General features: G+C 43.3%; 1 protein-coding gene across 1 annotated transcript in view; it reads left to right on the top strand.

Moving 5' to 3' along the window:
• LY86 (lymphocyte antigen 86) overlaps positions 1-25,333 on the top strand; it is a 75,803-nt gene that overhangs the window by 17,993 nt on the left and 32,477 nt on the right. Inside the window, exon 2 of the mRNA XM_058555326.1 lies at positions 24,008-24,094. Coding sequence (XP_058411309.1) covers positions 24,008-24,094 — 87 coding nt within the window. The remainder of the gene's footprint in view (positions 1-24,007; positions 24,095-25,333) is intronic.

The raw sequence follows: 25,333 nt of genomic DNA, 5'->3' as shown, positions 1-25,333 counted from the left end.
ATCAGAGTAAAAGCACGAATCAACAAAAGAAAAAAAACTGGTTTAAGAGAAATTACCTAATGAGAAATTATGTTTAGACTGATAGCAGATTTGTAAACAGCAAAATAATCAGAGAAAAGAGAAAATAACAATCAATCTAGAATTCTATATAAAGCTATCATTCAATAATAAGAGTGAATTAAAGACTTTTTTTTTTTTTTGGTGAGCAAGATTGGCCCTGAGCTAACACCTATGCCAATTTTCTTCTATTTTGTGCCTGGGACACCACCACAGCATAGCTTGATGATCAGTGTGAAGGTCTGCGCCTGGGATCCAAACCTGCGAACCCCCGGCCGCTGAAGCAGAGCGTGTAAACTTAACCACTATGCCACTGGGCCGGCCCCTTAAAGACTTTTTTTGAACAAACAAAATCTAGAATTTGCCACCAAAATACTCTCAGTAAAAGAACTTTCTAAGGGATACTTCAGAAAGAAATAAAATGATCCCAGAAGTAAGTTCTGAGATGCAAGCCGGAATGGCAAGCAAATTTATAAACTTAAATAAACAATGAATGTAAAGATGATGATAACGTCTAACTTGAAACAGGAAAGTATTAGTTTTCTATTGCTGCACAACAAAACCCTAAATCTTAGCAGCTTAAAAAAACAAACAACATGATCTCAGTTTTCTCTGGGCAGGAATTTGGGGGTGGCTGAGTTGGGAGTCTCTGACACAGGGTTTCTCACAAGGCTGATCATGGTGTTGATCTGGGCTGCAACCATGTCAACGCTTGACCGGGGCAAGATCTGCTTCCAAACTCAAGTTGAGTACGTGGCCATAGGCAGGCCCCACAAGGCCGGCTCCAAGCTCACTCACGTGGCTGTTGGCAGGAGTCAGGTCCTCAATGGCTGTTGGCCAGAGACATCAGTTTCTTGTCATATGGGCCTTTCCACAACATGGCACCATGCTTTCCCAGAGTGAGGCCTCTGAGAAAGCGAGTAAGAGAGGGCAAGAAAGACAAATGTAACAGATTTTTGGTAGCCTAATTCAGGAGCAACCTCTCAACACATTGGCCATGTTCTACTGCCTAAAAGCAAGTCTCTGGGTCACTCAGCGGGGGAGGTTTACACGAGGGCATGGATACCAGGAAGAGGGATCATCAGGGGCCGTGTTGGAGGCTGCCTACCACAGTGAATAGTTTAGCACAAAACCACAGGATAATAACAGCACATGGAAGAGGAGGCTGGTGACGCAACATAAAGCATTCTGACATCCTTGTCCTTGTATTTTTCAGGGAGAGAGTAAAGATAATGTTTAGTTCTGTAAGATGAAAAGTTCTAGAGATCTGTGGCACAACAATGTGAACACTGTACTGAAGCGTATGCTTAAAAATGGTTAAGATGATAAATTTAATGTCATGTGTTTTTCACCACAATAAAAAATAAATAAATAAATGCCAAAAGAAAAAGGTAAAAAAAAAAAAAGATATTGGAAAGATTCCCTTTAAAACCAAGAACGAGACAAGAATGCCCACCATCACCACTTCTATTCAACATTGCATGGAAGTCCCTTGCCAATATAGTAAGACAGGAAAAATAAAGTGCTTAAGGATTGAAAGGAGGATACAAAATATCATTATATGCATACAATATGACTGTCTACATAGAAAAACCTAATCTAGGGGCCGGCCCGGTGGCGCAAGAGGTTAAGTGCGCGCGCTCCGCTGCGGTGGCTTGGGGTTCGCTGGTTCGGATCCTGGGTGTGCACCGACGCACCGCTTTTCAAGCCATGCTGTGGCAGCGTCCCATATAAAGTGGAGAAAGATGGGCATGGATGTTAGCCCAGGGCCAGTCTTCCTCAGAAAAAAAAAAAAAGAGGAGGATTGGCAGATGTTAGCTCAGGGCTGATCTCCACACACACACACAAAAACACCTAATCTAAAAATTGTTGGAATTAATAAGAGAGTTGAATTAACAATTTATTTTGGACCAATTTATTACATTATTGCAGGAGATAGCTAGCACGCAGGGCTTTGGTTAATGCATTTTCATGGCTGTAGAGTATATCCTTATTTGTATAGACTACAACTGTATCCATTCTTTTGATAATATTTAGGTTGCTTCCAATTTTTTACAATTACAGACTGTTGTGAGCATCTATTATTTATGACTCTGTGTCAAAAACCATTTCCCAGCCCAGGAGGACTTTACTTTCCGCATCTCTGAAGCTTAAGCCCAGGCAAAGGGATTGAGAAGAATTGCTCTAGTTTCACTGGTTTTGTCTAGTGATGTTTCCATACAATAACAGTTTTTAAATATTCTGAAAACACACGAACGGAGGGCAAGAAAAGGCTGAACCATATCCAAATGGTTACAGCAGTGTCGTGAAAGAGAAGGGTGAAGTGTTGAGTCAGGGTCTGCTTGAAACTTTGCTGTTATCAACTCATGGGTTGCGTTTCACTTGTTTGCAGGGTCGGTGGGGGGCAGGAAGGCTGTGGTTATTTGGCAGGTGCACTGTTCTCTTTTATTAATCTCAAGTCAGGTTTCCCATCTTATATTTCCTGTCAGTTTTCTATTCTCCAATATAATCCTTTTTTATATTTTTAGCAAAAATATTTTTAATCCTCTAATCAGGAGGGAAATACCAGGACTGTATTGATTCTGGAAGCAGAGAAATGAGCTCTTTCCTTGGTTAGGAATTTGTTTTGTTAGCAGAGAGGCAAAGCCAAAGGCAGCTGGTTCTTTTCTCCTCCAGCATCAACCTGTAAGTGCTTATAATCCTATATTATTCCTGCCACAGGATCCTATTCCTGGGTGGTCTGTGTTACACAAATGACAAAGTGCAAATGAAAAGTGCCGAGTTTCCCATAGAAACAGCTCCCTCCTTCCCGTCAGGGAGAGCTCTGTTGCAGTTGGGACATCCAGCAGACCCATTCTGGCTCCATCTCACCATGTAAGAGATGCAGGAAGAAAGGGTGAATAGGTTTTGGAAATGAGGAATTCTGCTTCCCTGATTTCAGTACAAGACATCCTGGTAGAAATTCCCGTTGGGTACCCACTTCTTCTCAGGAAATCTCCCTGATATCTTTGGGAAGACTGCATTCCGTGCCCTGGAGATATTGTCAGGCCTCTTATTCTCTGATGAAGAACAAGTCTGTGATCCTCCTTGAACCTTTCGCCTCGTTCAAATGCCTCTCTGTGGGTGCACTCTCCTGCTCATTCCAAATCAGGGTCACATGCAGGAACCCTGTCACTCTATGGCCCTTCGCTGACCTGCTAACAGTGAAGAAGAGGATCTTTACACGTGTCGTAGACAGAATGTTTGTGTCTCCCCAAAATTTATATGTTGAAGCCCTGACCTCCAATGTGATGGGGTTTAGAGGTGGGGTCTTTGGGAGGTGGTTAGAGTTAGATGAGGTCACCAGGATGGGGCTCCATGATGGATTAGTGTCCTTACAGGAGGAGGAGACCAGGGATCTCTCTCTCTCTCTCTCTGCTGTGTGAGCACACATCGAGACATCAGCCATCTGCAAACCAGAAAGTGGGCTCTCACCAGGAGCCGAATCAGCCAGCACCTTGATCTTGGACACCCTGCCTCCAGAACTGTAGAAATACATGATTGTTGTTTAAGCTGCCCAGTCTATGGCATTTTGTTATGGCAGTCTAAGACAACACATCAGCATTGTCAATAGGATTGCTTCCTAGGAAAAGTGTAAATTGATTTTTTTCATCTTGTGGGTCTGGTGGGGGATTGGAGGCTGCAGTGGACAATTCATTTCCATGTGTAGGGAGAACAGTCCTCAAGGGGGAAGGAAAATATATAAAGTTGATCTCATACAAGAAAGCATTTTGGAAACAAATCTCAAGAATTAACACTTATGCTGCAGGCCTCCATGTGACGGAGTGTGGCCAAAATTGCCTTGGGGACCCTTAACGCAGCATGGAGAAGGAAGGGTGGTGGCTAAGTAAGGAAGGTCCATGTTACAGTCATCTAAGCCACCCTCTCCCCTATCCAGGCATTAATAACACTTAGCTGTGGCTGCTCATGCATTTCACGGCATGATTATTATACCAATCATTCCTGGGAACATCGTTCTCATGCACGGAAGGAGTCTTGCCAGAACCTCGAAGGCTGAGTTGGTATAGAGTTGTTGAGCTCACATTGGACTACAAGCCCCTGTCCTGATTTCTCCCTAGGGAACAAGCTTCTCTAGCAGGAGGTTCTCTGTAAGAGGACCTGCCTACTGGGTCTGTCCTGCATTGCTGGAGGGAATGTAAAAAGTGCAGCCACTCTGGAAAATGGTTGGGCTATTTCTTATAAAACTAAATGTACACTTATCATATAACCCAGCAATCCCAGTCCTGGGTATTTATCCCAGAGAAATGAAAACTATGTTCTTACGAAAACCTGTTTGTGAAAAATCATAACAGCTTTATTTGTAACAGCCCCAAACTGGCCAAATGTCCTTCAACAGGGTGAAGATTAAACAAACTGTGGTACATCCACACTGTGGAATAGCACTCAGTACTGAAAAGGAATGAACTATTGATACATACAACCCAGAAAGATCTCAAGGGCATTGTGCCAAATGAAAAAAAGCCAGTCTCCTAAGGTTACATACTGTATGGTTCCATTTATATAACATTCTCAAGATGACAAAATTATATTGATGGAGAACAGATTAGTGGTTTCCAGGGGTAGGGAAGTGATTATAAAAGAGCAGCACGAGGAAAATCCTTTGTATCTATATCTTGATTGTGGTGGTGGTTACACACAATAAAATTGCATAGAATTACACATGCACATGTGTGTGTGCAAACACGCACTCACACACAAGTGCATGTCCTGTCTTTGGTATCCAGTTATGTAAGATGTTACCACAAGGACAGCAGTGAAGAATACACAGGATCTCTCTGTACTCTTTTTGCAACTTCTTATAAATCTATCATTATTTCAAAATAAAAAGTTTAACAAGGGCCGGCCCTGTGGCTTAGTGGTTAAGTGCGCGCGCTCCGCTACTGGCAGCCCAGGTTCGGATCCCGGGCGTGCACTGACACACTGCTTCTCCGGCCATGGTGAGGCCACGTCCCACATACAGCAACTAGAAGGATGTGCAACTATGACATACAACTATCTACTGGGGCTTTGGGGGAAAAAAAAAAAAAGGAGGAGGATTGGCAATAGATGTTAGCTCAGAGCCGGTCTTCCTCAGCAAAAACAGGAAAGATTAGCACGGATGTTAGCTCAGGGCTGACCTTCCTCACTAAAAAAAAAAAAAAAAAAGTTAACAAAAAGGCCTGGCCTCTAGCTTTGAGCCTAAGTCCCTGCATCTCACTTGCAGGGGTACTATCAACAGTGCAGGCCCCAAGCCCCCGCAATGCAGGCTGGATAGCCCTGGCTGCTAGGGCATCTGAGAAGCTGGCACCAGCAGGAAGTGAGATGCTTAAAACGATGCCAAGTTCCTCCTTTTGCAGATGGGGACACGAAAGCTCAATGAGGCAGGGTGATTGCCAGCTGTCCGCCCCATATTTAAATTCTGAGTTAAGTGGAAGAAGCTGTTCCTAGGACCGCTCCAAGACAGAGTGCCCTAAAACGAAGGGGTAAGAACACCCAAGTTTACCTGCAAGATGAGGGCCAATGAGGACGGTGGGCGATCGTCCTAGCCCAACAGCCATAGAAACTCGTGTTTCACCCAGGTTGGTTCCTTCTTTGGTAATAGATGGGAAGAAGATGGAAATCTTTCTGGTACCATTTTAAGCAATAGAGGGAAAAAAATAAGTCTCTGGCCTTTCCAGGATCCTTCCAGTAGTGATTCTAGGATCTTTAAGGTCCGTTCTTGTCCCTGCAAACACCGCCCACCTCTGACCTCAAGTCTTCAAAGAAGAACCTAAACTGGCTGCATTTGTAATATTCAAGATGAATACCACAAATGCAGAACTGTCTTGATTTTGTGAAAGGCTTTTGACGGCAATGTGAAGTTCCAGAAATTATACACTCTTTAGGACTTCAGCGTTTTGTATATGTTTTTCTCTCTGCCCTGAGGTTCATACAAAAGAGTTCACATAGACTTTGAAGACAGACGGTCTGTCTGGGTTCCCACGCCAGCTCTTCCAGACGTGTGACCCTGCACAATTTCTGTAAAACCTCTTTGCCTCAGTTACCTCAACTGTAAAATGGAGATAATAATAGTATCCCTGTCTTCACTTCCGTGAGGATTCACGCTAATACACAGACAGCGCTTAGAACAGCACCCGCCTGTGGTCAGAGCTACAAGAATGGCCTCTCCCCTTACCTTCCCCAGGGTCCTCCGCTGCTCGCAAGCCTGAGCTCTGGTGTCATCTCCCCCTCATGGCCATCCCTGATCACCCTCGCTGGGTGACATGCGCCTCCCTTGTTCTCCGCACAACTGTGGCTCCCCTGGGTGGCGACTGATCGTGTTTACCTTCTCTTTCTCCTACACTCCATGTTCTGAGAAGTCAAGGGCTGTGTCTAAAGCTGAATCATCTCTGTAGCCCCCTCATCTGGCAGAGTACTCAGCACAGAGCAGGGGTTCAACAATCTTGTGACTGGATCAACCAACAACAGGTATCTGGTTCTTGTCTCCTCTGTTGAAGTAGCACCTCCCATTGTATTTTCTCAGCATCTACCAAAAATAGGGAAAATCAAATTGCTCGCATGCTCTGATAGCTGTTCTGACTTCAAATATGTGTCCCAAACACAATCTAATTGAGGAATATTTCCTCCCAAGTGTGAGTACTGAGAAATATGAGAGGGAAAGTAATCTTTTTGCCCCCTTGTATTAGGAGAGGGCAAATTGAAGTTAAGACTTATTAAAAGGGAAATGTGTTAGCAAAATATTTGAGGAGATAAAGGAGAGGGAGGGCCATTTCCAAAATCAATTACTGTTCAATTACTGCTAAGGTGATGTGGTCCCTTACGTTTCTTCTGTCTGATTGTTTATCAACATTTCTTCATTCACTCAACAAACATTCATCCCACACCTTTCACATAGTGCAATGAGCCAGACAAAGTCTTGTTGGAGGAAGGAATTCAGAAATAGTAAAGGGACTGTGTGTGGGTTTGTATTATTTTTTTCATTCTCAAATTCTTAAGGAGTTATTGTTCAGAGAGTTTATAGCTTCTAAGGATTTCTTCTACCTCTCTCCTGAAAAAAAAAATGCTGTTCTTTCTGTGTAGCCTGTATTTGTGCTTGTGTCCAGGAACAGAGGCAGCCTCTCGAGAGGAAAAATAGTGCTCAGGAAAAAAGTAAAGGGATGAGTTGACATCCTGTCCCCGAATGTCAAGTGGTTTCTGTAGAGACATTGGATGCACACAACACAACACAACACATTCCACCCAAATCACATCCACGGGGGGCATGATGCCCAAACTCCCGCGACTATGGACCTTGGCCACCTCTATAGCACAGAGGTCGCAGGAGTGAAGCTGACTAGGCCACAAAAGATGCTGCTGGTCTCTGAAGTATTTCCTTAATTAAGGCCGGATGTCTTATTTACAATCACAAGTTGTTTAATTTCAGGAATTGCTTGGACCCCCATCCACAAAGGATTGGTCTCCTCCTCAGCACAGAGCTCTGAGCGAGCCCTGCAGGTGGCCCCACTCCTAACAGTCCCGGGGCTTCTCCAGTCTTAGTTCTCCCGGCCCCGCATCTCCCACTCTCATCTACCAAAATGCGGCTGTGCTTCCACGTTCTTCTCCACATGTGGAGTTTGTATGGTACGCCCTATGTTTTATGCTCACCCATCCCCAACAGCTCTCTTGTCCATCGTTTTATCTCTGTCCTCTTCATCCCTGGACCCACATCTCAAACCTTTCTGTGCCTAGGTTAGTGTTTGGCACAGAGTTGATGCTCCTGAAACAAAACAGAAAAAGGTTCTCTTAGGGGCTGTTACAAGGATTCTAACTAAGCAGATCCCTGCCTTTCTTGAAAGAATTCCTTAACAAATCACTTGGGTGAGGCCCCTGGGTGCCTGATGTGGTTTCAACTCCTCAGCACTGAGACAGATATATTTTTTTTTAATAATTTTATTTATTTTTCCCCCCAAACCCCCAGTAGATAGTTGTATGTCATAGCTGCACATCCTTCTAGTTGCTGTATGTGGGACGTGGCCTCAGCATGGCCGGAGAAGCGGTATACGTCGGTGTGCGCCCGGGATCCCAACCCGGGCCACCAGCAGCAGAGCACGCGCACCCAACCGCTAAGCCACCAGGCCGGCCCGAGACAGATATTTTTGCACTGAGGGAAATATTTTGTTGTTTCTCTAGAGAAAGAAGTTAGAGGAATGAAAAAAGAGGGAGGGAGGGAGCCAGGAATACGGTGACAGGTAGCTTGGGGGCAGTGGGATGCCTCCCTGAAACCCCCCCCCCCCCGCAAATCTTCATAAATTCTATAAAACTTAAGTAAAGGTTTTAAGGATATTTCTTAGGAAATCTATGAAGAAATTCCACTTTCATCCTGGAGTGATGCATAGTAGATCTAGGAGCCCACCCATAAGATCATACACCCAGGGAACGGAGCTCAAAACTTGGTGTGGCCTATAACGGTGGTTTTCAAATGAGGCTGGACAATAGAATCTCCTGGGGAGCATTTAAAAATCTCGATGCCCAGGCAGCACCCAGATGATTCCAACGTGCAGCCAAGTTTGAGAACCAGTGGTGAAGAACATCCCCAACCACGAATCGTGTTCAGTGCAATCTTATTTCTATCTCAAGGGCTGAGAAGTGCTAGCTGACAGTAAGGTTTTGTTTCAGAAATACCTATTGAAGTTAACTAAATTATTTTAAACCTAGAGTGATCTTACTTTGCAAAGAAAATTTTAATAAGAAGTTGGTTTCATTTTCTACAGCTGCAATGAGAACAGTCAATATTGCCCTTCTAGCCACCCTTTTTCTGCCCCACTGTTGGGTATCTACTATGTGCCTAGCACTGGCCTGGGTGCTTTATGTGCATTATTTTTCTTAATTCCCACAAAAACCTCCTAACGCCTCTGCTTTTTCATCTGAGCTATCTATGCCAGTGTCCTTTGGGTTGAGAAACAGCTGCCCCTTTGCAGAGTAACAGCAACCTCTGCAATCCTAGCCAACAAGGCTGGCCGACAAGCAAGTCTAGCAAAATTGCGAAGCTGGGTTTACCTTGTCCCTCTCTATGATCGACCTGGAGCATAAAAGGAGCGGGTCTTGGCACTTGTGTTTGGACTCATTTTGCCTCTGTGCAAAGCTCTGCTTCTCTCTTTTAGTTGGTTGGCCTCACTTGCCATTTGTCTCTCGCATATGGCAATGTGAGGGCAGAGTCACCGTAGGCTGAGTCTGGAGACTTGAGACAGTCACTTCACTGCCCTAAATCTCAGCCTTTTCTTCACAAAATGGGGTTATTAATGCCTGATGTCCTTGCCACTCACAAGACTGAGGAGAGAATCAATGATTCAAATACATTTTAGAAACTTCCAGTATTTTGGGTTCAAATCCAGTTCTACAAATGAGCAAAGACAGGGCTGATGTCCAGTATTACCTCTCGGGCAGTTTACCAATCCCTCCTCACTCATGAATCATGTTCCACCACACCAGATGTCAAGGACAAACACCTTTGCTGTTGTTACATGCCGTCAAGTCAGCTCCAACTCCAGGTGACCCTATGAATGAGTGATGTCCACAATGTCCTGCCCTACTCAGCTCCTGTACACTCATGCCTATGGCTTCCTTTATGGAGTCAATCCATCTCGTATTTGGTCTTCCTCTTTTCCTGCTGCCTTCTACTTTTCCCAGCATTATTGTCTTTTCCAAAGAATCCTGCTTGCTCATGATGTGCCCAAAGTAAGACAGCTTCAGTTTTATCACTTTTGCCTCCAATGATAGTTCAGACTTAATTTGCTGTAGGACCCACTTGTTCATCTTTCTGGCAGTCCAGGGTGACCACAGAGCTCTCCTCCAACACCATATTTCAAATGAACCAATTTTTTTCCTGTTAGCCTTCTTCATTGTCCAGCTTTCGCACCCATATATAGTAATTGGGAATACGAGGGTGTGGATAATCTTGGCCTTAGTCTCTAGTGACACTTCCTTACACTTGATCATCTTTCCTAATTCTTTCATTGCCGCCCTTCCAAATCTCAATCTTCTCTTGATTTCTTGGCTGCAGTCTCCATTTAAATTGATGACTGAACCAAGGTAAACAAAATCTTTAACAATTTCAATAGCTTCATTGTCTGTGTTAAAGTTGTGTAGTTCTTCTGTAGTCCTGATTTTGTCTTCTTGATGTTCAGATGCGGTCCTGCTTTGGCAGTTTCTTCTTTCAATTTCATCAGAAGTCATTTCGAGTCACTGCTGCTTTCTGCCAGTGAGATGGTGTCATCTGCATATCTTAGCTTGTTGATATTTCTTCCACCAACTTTTACTCCCCCTTCATCTGAGTCTAGCCCAGTTTTCCTATGATGTGTTCTGCATACAGATTAAACAGATAGGGAGATAAAATGCACGCTGTCTGACACCCTTGCCTATAGGAAACCATTCTCTTTCTCCGTATTTCTTCCTGACAGTGGCTTCTTGTCCACAATACGGGATAGGTATTTGAACAATCAAGTGCTGAGGCATGCCCATTTCTTTCAGAGCAGCCCATAGCTTTTCGCAATCCACCTAGTCACAGGCTTTACTGTAGTCTGTAAAACATAGACTAACCTTCTTCTGAAATTCTTTGAAGCACTCCAGTAGCCAACAAATAGTCACAATTAGATCTTGCATGTATCTTCCTTTTCAAAATCCAGCTTGGACAGCAGGCATTTCTTGCTCCATGTAAGGTAAAAGCCTTTGTTGCAGCACCTTGAGCATCACTTTATTTGCATGGGAAATTAGAGCACTGGGCCTGTAGTTACTGCGCTCTTTGGCATCTCTTTTCTTGGTGAGTGGAATGTAGATTGAGCATTTCCAGTCTGTAGGCCATTGTTTTGTTTTGCATATTTGTTGGCATATTCTTGTTAGGATTTTGACAGATGCAGTCTCTGTGGCTTGAAATAATTCTATCAATATCCCATCTACCCTAGTGACTTATTTCTTCCCAGTACTTTCAGGACAGCTTTCACTTCACTTTCTGGAATTACGGGTTCGTCCTTATAGGAACCTTCTTCGAAGGCATCTGTCATCCTTTTGTCTCTTCTGTATAGATCTTCAGTGTACAGTTTCCCATTCCCTTTTTTGTCTCCTGATCAGATAGTATGCTTCCTTGTTGGTCATTCAGCATTCCTAATCTAGATTTAAATTTCCCTTTGATTTCCTGAATCGTCTGAAAGAGACTGCTTGTTTTTCCTTTTTTTTTTTTTTTTGGTTCTCTTCTGTCTCTGTGCATCGGCCATCATGGTGGTTCTCTTTATCTCCACGTGACAATCACTGAAAAACTGCGTTCAGGATTCTAACCCTGTTTTTGTCACCTTTTGCTTTTGCTTTCTGCCTGTCCTTAGCAATTTTTAGCGTTTCTTCTGTCATCCATTTTGATTTTTCTTTTCTTTTTACTTCAGGCATTGTGACTGTGAAAATTCTTCCTTAATATTTCTGGTTTCAGTCCATAGCTCTTCTGGTTCTTGGTCAATTAGGTTTAACAATGCAAATCTGTTTTTTAGGTGGACTTTAAATTTGTTGGGAATGCTGTTTATATTATATTTTGGCACCGTGATTCTTGTAATGCTCTTCTTCACCTTTGCTTTGATGTTTCATACTAACAGTTCATGGTCAGGACCACAATCTTCTCTTGGTCTTGTTTTGGCAGAGAGAATACAGCTTCTCCATCTCCTGCTTCTAATTACATAGTCTATTTGATTTCTATATTGGCCATCTGGTGACGTCCATGTATACAATTGTCTGTTGCATTGCTTGAAGCATGTATTTGTGATGGCCAGATTGTTGGCTTCACAGAAATCCACAAGCTGGTCTCCTGCTTTGTTTCTGACCCCTAGTCCAAGTTTCCCCACAACGTTTGATTCTGCTTTATTTCCTACTTTTGTGTTCTAGTCACCTTTAATTATCAGCATGTCTTGTTTTGATACATGATCAATTTCTCCTTGGATAATTGTGTAGAAACTTTCAACTTCATCTCCTTCAGCATCTGTAGTTGGAGCATAGACTTGGATGATAGTAATGTTAACAGGTTTTCCCAGAAGTCCGATTGACATTCTTCAGTCAGAACTTGCATTAGAGCCCTAATGGCCTGTGCTCCCTCTTGCCTCAGTATTGGAGCCACTCCGTTTCTTCTGAGTTTGTCGTTTCCACAGTAGAATGCTTTGTAGTTGTCTGACTGAAAGTGTCACATTCTAGTCCATTTTAGTTGGCTAACGCCAAGCACTGTGATATTTAAATGTTCCACTTCATCCTTTGCAATTTCCAGTCTACCTTGGCTCATGCTTCTCACATTCCGTGTTCCAGTTGTGTGTGTGGTACAGCCTCACTCTTTCCTTTCACCTTCATGCACTTCAGCCCCAGACGTCCTTCCACCTTTAGTTGAGTTGCATCATTAGCAAGAGCGTTATTTGTACTTGTTCTTTGCTCTTCCCCAGTAACTGTTTGAGTGCCTTCCAACTTGGGGGTCTCATTTTCCAGTACTATTTCATAGTTCATTTTGGACTGTCTCATTGCAGGGTTTTCAAGGTAAAAAAAAAATTTTTAAAGAAAAAAACCTCAGCTTTTTCTTTTAAACCATACCCAGTTCATGACTTCCAAAGGCAGGAGGGAATTGCTTTTCAGCATTTCCAGCGTTAAAAGAAAAGTCCCAGAGATCATCTTCACAGCCACACGCACCGTCAAGTAAACCACCTGTACATCATGGCCCGGTGCTCGTGCCCCGTCAGAAGACAGATTTGCAGGAAATGCAGAAATGAAATAAGACAGGTGTATCCTGGCTATGTCTTGATGTCACCAAACACTGCCACGGTTCCCAAGATTCCTAAATCAAGGAGTTGTGGAGCCACCCATGGGCTCCCTCCCAGGGAAGGGGTCTGCTATCCAGTGAAATCCAAATCCCACCCCACCGAATCCCACACCCAAGTGTAATGGAGATGCGTGCTCTGAAGTCTAATCTGCCATTAGAAAAACAGAACAGGCTAGTTTTCCTCCATTTTTCTATCCCACATGGACTGACTCCAGATCAGTAACAGAGAGTTAAACAGTTATCAACAGCAAACAGAATGGGCAGAGTTCCCCAGATGCTTCTAGACTTGGGGGAGCCTGGTAATTTGGTCACTACTCAGCAGACAGTAGGGCTCTGGGTAAACTGGCCTAGTCAAAAGCCTCCTGTCCCGCCTTGGTCCCACAGCAGCTAGCAGTGTCCGGGACATATTAGACAGCTAATAAATACTGTTGAGGGCCGGCCCCATGGCTTAGCGGTTAAGTGTGCGTGCTCTGCTACTGGCGGCCCGGGTTCGGATCCCGGGCACGCACCAAGGCACTGATTCTCCGGCCATGCTGAGGCTGCGTCCCACATACAGCAACTAGAAGGATGTGCAACTACGACATACAACTATCTACTGGGGCTTTGGTGGCGGGGAGGAGGATTGGCAATAGATGTTAGCTCAGAGCCGGTCTTCCTCAGCAAAAAGAGGAGGATTAACATGGATGTTAGCTCAGGGCTGATCTTCCTCACAAAAAATAAATAAATAAATAAATACTGTTGAAAGCATGAATAGCAATACTGTCACTAAGACTGAGTTTTAAATGAAGAGGGACAGGGACAGGTAGTATGGAGTGAGTCCTTGGGAGACACATCTTGCACACAGAGACCATAAAATGTTCACTATATGTTGACTATAAAATGAGAAATTTAGAGTATACATGTATCTTTTACTGAGTCTATTTTTTGGCCATGTAGTAGTATAATTAGATGATGAAAGTGTTATAATCCAGATGAGAGCAGAAGCATTTTCTGATTTTCTTTGTATCCCCAAGGCCTGGTGCTCTTTCTGCCATATATGTCAGGTACTCGGTAAAATGAATGAGAAGCTAAGTTGGAATTCCCATTCTCAAGCCACTAAGATGCATTCTCTCTCACCTCTAAGACAGGTTCAAGTCTCCCTTCATCCGCATGGTAAGATTCCGTGCTATGCAGCACCAGGACACCCTCTTGGTAACACACAAAGAAACTGTGCATTTGGTGTTCATCGTCAATCTACTCCTAAGAAGCTGTGGGAGAGAGGGAGAATCCCCCTCTGCCCTTTCCCTTAAGGTTCTTATGGCTGGCCAAATAATCAACAAGACAGGTTAGCAGGAGAAAATAATACCAAGTTTAATAACATGTATACATGGGAGAAACTCAGAAATGAGCAACTTGTCCCCCTGTCTAAGCCACTTGCTTAAGTCTTATAGCTAAAGGCGAGGAAGGTGTTGGGGGTAGGTAGTGGTCTGGGACTTCAGAGGGCAAGAAGACAATTCTTTTCAGGGTCATCTATAGATAATGTGGTCAGGGAGAGATAGAGTTTTTTGATAAAAGGGGCTTGGTGCCCCTCCCATTGTAACAACTATTTTACATCATCATTACAGCCATCATGATAGAAGATCTGTTCCAGGAAGGAGCCACCATGTCAAATTCTTTAGGCAGTTAGTGGGTGAGGTCAAATGTCCCTCAGAGAAAACAATCAAGGTAAAGAGATATATTTCAGGGTGGCCAAATCTTGATCTCCCACAATGCAAAAAGGCAAGCATAATAGCCTCGAATGGGTTGGTATTTCCCTTGAGACATTTGGTGAAGTATTTTAGAGGAAAGCTCATCTTCGTCTCATTTATCTCTTTATGGTCTCTAATGTTTATATTATGATACAAAAACCATCTCCTCTTAAGCTGATGGAAACCAAACTCAAGTTATTCACAGAGAGTGGGATTCAGAGGCCAGAGGGGCCAGGTAGGTTCATTCCCCTTTTCCATCAATAATGAATTCCAATGGATTCCGTCTCTTTTGCAGTTAGAAGCAGACAAGTGAGGGATCCAGAATTTTGAATTTGGCAGCCCAAACAAACCTTTACACTCAAAAGCGCATTCACCAGTCTTCCCAGGCAGCCTTCAGGGTGTTGGAGTTCTTGCCCTCTCACATTACGAACAGTAGATATTCCACTGGGATGATGTTCATTCCTTTTTCACTGTGTTTGATATCAAGAACCATGTTTAAGCATTTTGAATACACAATCTACATATCCAAGTGAAGAAACAAGAAGCCAGATCATGTATTTGACTTTGGATATGTGAGTAAATTCCCAATGAAATGTCAACTGAAGAGACTGGAATGGGAATGGAACTATTATTTGAAATAATAGTGGCCCTTTAGGGGGCCTTGCTGTGCTATTCTATAGTCATAAGATTTGACAAGTAGAGAAAAGAAGAGATTAGGAAATAATAGAACAACATAGCTAGAGTGTATTTACCACATTAGAAGTCATTTCTTTCTCTTCAAAAGCAGGGACAGAGTATGAGGGAAGGAGTGGAAGGAACGTACCACAGTGGCATCAAGGACAGAAAAGAGGAAAGTTAGCTTTGTGTTGTGGTAGTAATGAATTTCCAGCAATGGCGTCTCACTGAAGCTTTATGCATCATCCTCTTTTTAGGGATCTACTATGACCCTTGATTGTTATCCTATGAATCACACAAGAAAATTAAAGCACCCCAATCAAACTACAGCTATGCAAAAAAGCAAACTTTCAGATCCATGCACAACTAGATCTGTGTCATAAACAGAGTACAGGCTTGCAGAATCAGTAATCATCCAACCTAAAGGAAGAAGTCAAAAGAAAGATCTGTTTGTTATTTTGTTTTATTTGGAAAAGAATTCCGAAAGATGGCAGAATTCTATCTACTACTATTTTGCCTGGGACTACATTTTCAACCACACTCAGAAACTCCATCATAAGTGCCAAAGCAAATATTCCCATTATTATGATGACAAAGGTAATGCACTAGTACCTTCCCAGAGAGCTTTCCAAGCATGGCAAGGGATCAATATCACTGGCCTCACAACTCAGACTTCCCAAGTAATTGCTGGCACCCATCAAAGCTGGAAGTAAAAGTTCAATTTCCCTTTTGCTGTCATCAAACTATCTGACCTTCTCTCCTTTCATCTATTTATCCAACCAGCTGACATTTTTGGGCATGTCCACTAGACTGGGCACTGGTTATCTGAAGATGAATAAATAAAACGTGGTTCCTAACCTCTGACAGCTTATACCCTAGTGTAATGTACGAGAGATGCACACTAGCCGTAATTACTACACTGTGCAATGACAAAGGTATGATAAAGATATACACGGTGTGCCGTGTATATCAGAGGAAGGACAGACGAGGAACCCCAGGTGGCATCCTGGAGAGGAGTGTGGTGGAGCTGGATTGTAAAGATGTGGAAGGCAAGAGAGGCAAAGTTTTCCTATGTGAGATCTAAACGTAGCACAAGACATTTATCGGAAATTGACCAAATTGATTTTTACCCTGCAGATAGCAGTAAACATGTTTGCAGAAAGTGGAGAATAAAAGCAAGAGCCATTTATCCAGCAAACACTGAGTTAGCATCTGCCATTGGAGGTGCATGTCAGACACGATGGGTATAAGAGGATACAATACAATATAATAATACATGATAGACAGATCCTGCCCTTGAGGACCTGACCCTGGTTGAAGAGGTAAGGCATTATCAGATAAAGCATTTAGTCACCACACAATGTAGTCTATGTTACTAAATAACTGGCATAGTTCATAAATTCATGGGAATGGAGAGAAAGAAGCTGTTGGGATGAGGTAATGTTTCCCAGTGAGGCAGGCTTTGGATAGAAAGGAGAGAAATCATTGCAGACAATGAAAGCACAGATCAGATCACATCACCCTCTCCTCTAAAATCATCAGTGGCTCCCCAGGCACAGTTACTAGCTCACTCTTTATGCTTCCAGGGGAGCAGGACATCCCTATTTATAACATTCTTGAAAACTAAGACGGCTTCTGCTAATCTCTACATCCTAAGCACTGAGCATATAGCCTGCCACTGGTAGGGGCTCAATAAATCCACCCCACAAACGTATGGAAGCATTCAGAGGCATTTGAATCTCAAGCTAACTATTGATCATATAAGAGCAAGAAGGATTGTGAATGAACAGTTGGAAGGGCTGTTGAGGATTTGTGCAACGTGACACAAAAGGCCCCCTGTGATGGTGAATGTTGTGTGTCAATTTGGCTAGGCTCTGGGGTCCAATTGTTGGGTCAAGATGGTGCTGTATTGGTGGATGTGATTAACAATTACCATCAGTAGACTGTGAGTTAGGCAGATTATCCTCCATGCGTGCGTGGGCCTCATCCAATCAATTGAAGGCCTTAAGAGAAAAGACTGAGGTTTCCTTAAGAAGAAGCAATTCCTTCTCAAGACTGCAACACAGAAACGTGAGCTGAGTCTCCGACCGGCTGGCCTGCCCTGCAGATGTCAGACTTGTCAGCAGCCCCAAACCAGTGACATGAGCAAATTCCTTAAAGTAAATCTCTTAATAGATAGATAAGTAGATAGAGAGATAGATATTACATATATTCTATATACATATATGTTCTCTTTATATGTTATATATATTCTACATACATATAGAATATAGATTCTATTGGTTCTGTTTCTCTGGAGAATCTTATGTATACCCCCTTTTATTAAATATCAAGAAGTCATTGGTGCTATCTTATTAAGCAATCGGAAGCAAATCAGCTTTACTGGCACTCTGTTTGCCCAAGTTTTTCTTCTTCTCTCCATACACTATTAGAGTCGATCTCCCCAGTACATCTAAGCTATAAGCTGATGGTAAGGCCTCCGCTGTCTCTATTGTCCTTCTCTGCCCTCTCCAAGCTGGGCCTCTACTGGCGCATGCTATGACATGTGCCTTGTAATATCTAACACTCCCAGAGTCAGCCTGTTTTCTGCCAACAGCACATTCAGAAAGCAATAACAGCTTTAAAGTCATGTGGGCTACAGGGACTGAACCAGGAAGGTTAAGGTATGTCAGAAGAAAAGTCAGTGTTCTGGGTCTCAGGATATAGTCTCATGCAAGTACTGGGGGGTGCAAGGAGAAAAAGAGGAAGAGGGAGAAGGAGGGAGAGGAGGAGGGAAGGAGGGATAGAGGAGAGGAGAAAGGAGGGAGAGACAGAGAGGGGAGGGGAGAAGGAGAAGTGAGGAGGGAGAGACACAGACACAGGTGAGAGAGCAAGACTGCCTTCATGCAGCAGGAAGAACGTGGACAAGCTGGGGATGGACTTGGCCGTGGACTTGGGGAAGCTAGTGGGGGTGCCCGCTCTTCTTCAGGGTGGCACTCCTGTAAGAATTCTTTCCCATGGGAGCAAGAAAGCCAATTCTTCACCCACTTTGCAACAGTTTTTAAAACCTAAGCAATAGAACTGTAAGCACATCACGGGTGCACACACACACAGACACAAGTGCATGGAAAACTGGTGAAATCTGAATAAGCTCTGTGGGTTGTCAATTTCCTGGCTTTGATATGGTACTGCCTGTAAGATGTTACCATGGGGGGAGGCTGGGTAAGGGGTATGTGAAACTTCTCTGTATCATTTTGCAACTTCCTGTGAGAATATAACTATTTCAAAATGTAAGGTTAAAAAAAAACCCTCAAGCAGAGCTATGCAATATGAAAAATGAGACTGCCAGCATGAGAGTTGGCCCCCTCTCTGTCCCTCAAACCACCCAACCAGCAACAGAGGCTGCAGGGCCTGAGCGATGCCCAGGACTCCAGGACTTGGTTACACGGCTTGCCTGAGACCACCCCGAGGGAGCCCAGCAGGGCGCACCGCCCAGGGCCCGTCAGGCTTGCGGCCCTACTGTCCTTGGGGGAGGAACTGCGCTTCCAGAGGCTGCGCCCTTGGGTTTTGTTTTCTTCCCCCAATTCCAGTTGAGACGCCAACACTGGCTCAAAACTACCAAGGCAGCTTGACCTCTCCTGGACAATCGCCCGGTTCTAGCCCAGCCAAGGACAGCACAGGCCACCGACAGATCTTAAAGCACAGAACGGTTCTGGAGCTGAGATTTGTTAAGACCCTGCTCATGCTAAGGCCCACCTGTTTACCTAAGTCTGTTCCACCCTGTGAATGAGGCCAAAAACCATTCCAGGATGCAGGTGACTGTTGCTGCCCTTAGTGTGCAAGGCAAACACCGCTGGCTGCTTTCCCGGGGCCTCTTCCTCAGCCCAGCAGGATTCACTCTCAGCTGTGTAGAGGAGGCTTCCACGCACACGTGGCCTGGGGCACTGGGTAGCAGGGGCAGAGTGGGGGCGGGCTGGACTCGCTCTCTGAAACTACTATGGGCGCAAGGCCATAGATGTCGACAGGAAAGGGGTATAACATAGACGCGAAGGAAAACTATGGTAAATGAATAGATTGTATATTTCACCATGAAGCTTTTGCTTCTTTCCGCAGCTCATTTGCAGCTAGACAATGTAGTGTCTGCTGGAAATGTTTATCTCTGCTCTGGAAACCCTGAAACACCAGCTTTCATTAACTTTCCAATTCTGTTCTTTCAGAAGATCCCAATTCAGATAAGCTAATTTATATGAGTTAAAAATTACCTGAGGCGAGTTTCCAGGGGAATGTCTCCCCCCTCATCCTTCCCCAGCATTAGTTCTCATACTAGATAAGGAGAACTACTTAAAAAATGCAACCCACTGTCTTTTATTTTGGTAGATGAGTCTGAGGCCTTCATCTGGTAATTCAGGAAGTAACTCTTTAAAGCAGTGTTTTTCCACCAGGGCCAAGTTTGTCTCCCAGGGGACATTTGGCAGTGTCTGGAGACATTTTCGTTATCATAATTGGAGTTGGGGTGGGATGCTACTGGCATCTAGTGGGTAGAGGTCAAAGATGCTGCTAACATCCTGCAATGGCCAGGACAGCCCCCCAAAAGAGATTATTCGACCCAAAATGTCAATAATGACAAGATTGAGAAACCCTGCTTTCAAGTTCTCAACAAGTGTACTACACATAGCCCTTATTATTCATTCAGCAGACAATTACTTGGAACTTAGTATAATCTTGGGACATTATGGTGGGCCCTGAGGGTGGGAGCCCGCTTGCAGCATCTAGTAGAGGAGTGACGGGGTATGCAAGGCAGTGTAATGTAATACAGACCATGCGAAGTGCCTGAGTGAAAACACGGATCAAGACAGGGGAGGAAGTGCGTTTGTGAGAATGGGATTGGGGATGGGAGGAACTGATGTCACTTTCCCCACGACAACTGCAAACTGCATGTTCACTCTCAAATATAAAATTCACTTTTAAATATAAAATTGAAGTAGGATAAAAGTAAAATTGCTAGGAAAGATCACCAAACCCCTAAGCACTTTTTAAGCAATCTATCTTTCTGTTTTTATATACACATCGTCAGAGAGAAGCCACCTACTGCTTTCCTTGTGACTTTGTTCCTTATTAAGATTATTTTCCTAACAATAATATTTTTCCAGTATCAAAGAGACATTTTATTTTCTTCTCCTGCTCTTAGTTTATTCTCTCTAGCTATACCTTTAAAACATTAATAAACATGTAGTGTAATTCTGTAACTGCTAATTAGCTAAGGAATACATACTTAGCCCCTTTTATCTCTCCTCAGATAACAACTTCAAGACTGTGAAGATGCACTTTCCTAGACTTCTGTTAGTTGGCCTCTCTTTTTCAGTGCTGAGTGCCAAATATGTAGCAGGCACAATTGTCTCCACACCCTTGCTCCCATTTTCCAAGCTGAAAGAAGCCCTGGGACGGCACAAAGATGCTTGTGAAGGAGGAAGATGAGGATAAAAGAAAATGGCTTTCCCCCCGGGAAAATTAGTGACCGGATCAGAGGGGGTTGGATCCAACAAAAGTGCACCTAGATTAGATTTGCAAGGCTGAAATTGCCCAGTGATCATTTTCACGGCAGATACCACAGACAATTATGTATCTTCCAGGTCAGCAATGTGGATGATAAAACTGTCTGGGACACTATCATTGACAAATGTGAGCTCATAGCTAAGCTGAAATTGAAACCAGTTATGAAAGAGAATTACCAGATGCTATATGTCTGCACTCAAAATATTCCAGGCAATCTTACAAATCAAAAAATTAATATATGTCCTTGAGGCTCTACTTTGTGAATGTCTCTGCACAATACTAGGTGGCAATCTTTTATTTGTTTGTTTGTTTTTGAGTCTAGGTTTGAATCTTGGCTCTGCAAGTTAATACAACCTCTCTGAGTCTATATTTTCCCATCTATGAAATGAGAAAAATCATACATATGTCTCAAGACTGTCATTTATTGTAGCAGTCTGGGTCTTATCTGAAAAAGAGAGACCATGTTAGTTATTTGTAACAGAGAGAATTTAATATAGGGAATAGGTTAAGCAGTTGTTAGAGAATTAAAAAAGCAAAAAAGGGACAGTGAGGAAGCAGCTAGCACCCCGAAGGCTAGGAGAGCAAAGGGCAGAGATTGGGGTTATTAGAACCTGGAAGCTTGAACGAAGAACCCTGTGGAGCTGAGACACAGACTTCGGGGGAAGCGGTGACAGCTTCTGAGACACTGTCATCACAGAAGCTTAGTGGCCCGCAGAGCTGAGCCTCAGCTAATTCTGGGAAGGTGCAAAAGAGAGCTGAACACTGGAACAAGTTGCCACTGCCAGGGTGTTAGGCCATCACTGGGTGACACTCTCCAGGATCAGCAATTTTGCAAGAAAGCGCAAGTCCCTCCTCCCGCTCAACCTCAGTCTCCCGCTGGCACCTCTCTGGCGGATGGCAAAGGAGAAACATGATTGCAAAGAGCCCCAGCTTCACAAAGCAGAGTTCAGAAGTCTGGATTTGGAGCTGAGAGATAATAGCTTAATACCTGGCCCATTCATCCATTCATTACGTGCATGTGTGGAGTGCTTACTGTGTGTCCAACTGCAAGGCTCTGTGCTAGGCACTGGGGACTCTGGAGAATTAAATGCAAAACTCTTACAAAGTGCACAGCTCAGTGACTGGCACAACGTAGACCCTCAGTTAAAACCAACTCTCTTCTCTCAGGTCCAGTGTGAAACATAAAGGAAGAGGGAATGGAAAACAAACAAGCAAAACAAATCATGGGCTCCTGCCTTTCAGGAGTTCTGTGTTTAGATTAAGTGTTGTGGGATAAGGCAAAGAGCGAAGTACAAGGTAGATTAATACATGTTTGGACACTTTAAAAAGTATTTCAGACATACCTGTTTTCAGAATTCAGAGAAGCAATAGAATATTTTGGGGACTATCAGGGAAGCCTTCACAAAGAAGATAGGAATGAGCAAGACTCGAGTATTTAGAAAATGGCCACATGAGTAGGACCATTAGGAACTGGAGAAAGCCATGAGCAAATCAAACACTGTGCGGGGGCCGGCCCCGTGGCGTAGCGTTGGGTACTGGCGGCCTGGGTTCAGATCCAGGCACGCACCGAGGCACCTCTTGTCTGGCCACGCTGAGGCCACGTCCCACATACAGCAACTAGAGGGATGTGCAACTATGACATACAACTATCTACTGGGGCTTTGGGGAGAAAAAGGGGGGAAAAAAAGGAGGAGGATTGGCAATAGATGTTAGCTCAGGGCCTGTCTTCCTCAGCAAAAAGAGATGGATTGGCATGAATTTTAGCTCAGGGCTAATCTTCCTCACAAAAAAAAAAAAAAACACTGTGGGAATTTTCAGGGTGCTTACATTGCCACCCCAGTCTCAAGGAATGGAGGATGGATTCACAATGTGGAGAATGCAAAGTGGGGCCAGTAGAATATTTCTGGACTGTATTTGAAGGCGTAGATGAGCCGTTGGAGCTTTTTGAATGAGCAGAGGTTATGTGTAAAACATATTATCTTTGTAGTCCCTATCAAATCTAACACAATACCTTGCATATAGTGGAATTTTTGGAAAAAATTATTACAGTGAATGGGATGGGATGGAATTATAAAGACAGGTCTTAACTTTGAAAAACTGCATATACCGTAGTCCCCCCTTATCTGCAGGGGAATATGTTCCGAGACCCCTAGTGGGGACTTGAAACCGCAGATGGTACCAAACCCCATATATACTATGTTTTTTCCTATACACACATATTTGAGGTGTGACAGCAAAACTAGCATGAATTTCTTTTTCCTTCTTCACGGTTTCATGGATAGAAGATTCATTCTTACCATAGATCTTAGTAAACTCAGTGTATGATTTTTTTCTTTCCTTATTAAGTCAAGAACTTTCACATTTTCACTTAAAAGAAGCATTTTATGGCTTCTCTTTGGCATATCCAAATTGCCAGCATCACTACTCTTGCACTTTGGAGCCATTATTAAGTAAAATAAGGGTTACTTGGACACGAGCACTGCAGTACTGCCACAGTCGATCTGACAACAGAGATGACTACTAAGTGACTGACGGGCGGGTAGCATATACAACGTGGATAAGCTGGACAAAGGGATGATTCACGTCCCAGGCCAGACAGAGCAGGACAACTCAAGATCTCATCATGCTACTCAGAATGGTGTGCAATTTAAAACTTATAAATCGTTCTTTCTGGAATTTCCATTTAATATTTGTGGACCATGGTTGACCATGGGTAACTAAAACCATGGAAAGTGAGATCTTGGTTAAGGGAGGACTATTGTATTTCTCTTTGTTTTAATTATAATAATAAATACTCTGTGAAATGTTTTGTGCAATGAATGAGCAATTTTAAGGCCAAAAGTTCAGGAAATAAAAGAATTTAAACAATGATAAAAATTTTAACAAACAAAGATGTAACTCACCCATCAAGACACTGTGCTCATTTCACAGATTGAGACCCCACCATCAGAGTAAATGAGACGTTGACGAACGTTGACTTTGCAGAGACTGGGAGGGCTGTTGAAAGCCTCATGGACTTATGCAGAAAAAGTGTTGGGCAACGTGTTTTTGAATCAATTTTAGTGATTCATACAGAAAAAAATAATATAATTGGTGTTAATTTTGAAAATGAGTTTGCAGAGTATATAGTATACTTACAGCTAATCTGTTTTTTTCTTCTTGGCAGATCCATTACAAGATTTTGGCTTTTCTGTTGACCAGTGTTCCAAACAATTAAAATCAAATCTCAACATTAGATTTGGAATCATTCTGAGTAAGTAAAAATTATGGACATGAAATAAAACATTGCACAACCTCTTCCTTGACCACACACCTAGTTACTTATATTCACTATACTGGCTGGCTAAGCCACTGTTCCCCACCACTCTGTGGAATTAACTCTATTTCTATCTTCATTTTCAGCTCTTTCTCTGGGTAATATCCAGAGAGAGTAGAATTCTCATTTAATGCTGTGTTTTTGTGCTAAAAAGACTCTAGGCACTCATTCGGATGATATAAGCACCTGGAATCAGTATATCCAGCAAAAAAAGAAAATATTTTGAGCCTAAGTATTGACGTCTGCTCAGGAGAGAGCTTTTGCTTTGTTATCTCAGCAACAAACACATCTACTACCAGCAGCATGGTTTGTCTTTGCATTATTTCATTTCCCAAATAGCTAAAAGAAGTTCTTAAACCTTGACACAGGCAAAGACATGCAACGTCTTCTTCCCCCACCCCAAATCAATGAACTAGAATGCTTTCTGATTGTCTATTTTTATATAGCCATGCCATCACAGTTAGTCATCATATTGCTATAGCTATTAGGGTTTCTCCTTTTTCTAAAACAGTTTTATCAAAACCAGAGCAGAAGGATTTAATAAACTTAGCATGTGGAATCATTCCAAAGAAATGGCAGGAACATTCCCAGAGTCCAAGAACTCTCTTGCAGCTTCATATTTCCAGAACCTTGCACAATATCTGGATTCCACAGCAGCAGCTCAATAAATGCTTTGGAGAGAGAAAAAGAGAGAGAGAAAAGAGGAATGGAAGGAGGAGTGGGTAGAACATAAAAAGGAGGAATGTAGAAAAAGGCAGAGAGAATTAGAAGCCAGCACTGCAAGCACCCTGAAGCTTCCTGTGTAACTACAGTACATCTGCTTAGCAACAGTGGGGGTATGCTGGCTCAACCACATCCCACCGCTATCAGGGGAGGTGCACAATACTGTGTAGCTGAGAAGTTGTAGAAGCCGAACCTGCAGCCGTCACATTAAGGGGCCATGGCATCAGGGTGGGGAAGTACAGCAGATTAACTACCTCGCTCCAAACAGATCAAGTTTGTGAAAGGGCTGTGTTTCGTACCCAGGCCTGTCACCATAATTCCCCATACCATTGCCTAAATGCCATTTTACCAAGAAAAGAAAAAACTTCCCCATACACTGCATACTTCTGAAAATAAAAAATCCTTTGGCTCATGCTTTTATGAATTTTGAATGCTTTAGTATATGGCGAAACC

Source organism: Diceros bicornis, chromosome 14 (genome assembly GCF_020826845.1).
Source record: "Diceros bicornis minor isolate mBicDic1 chromosome 14, mDicBic1.mat.cur, whole genome shotgun sequence".
Lineage (NCBI taxonomy): Eukaryota > Metazoa > Chordata > Mammalia > Perissodactyla > Rhinocerotidae > Diceros > Diceros bicornis.
The sequence above is the reverse complement of the archived record's forward strand: the minus strand, read 5'-3'. Positions and strand labels throughout refer to the sequence as shown.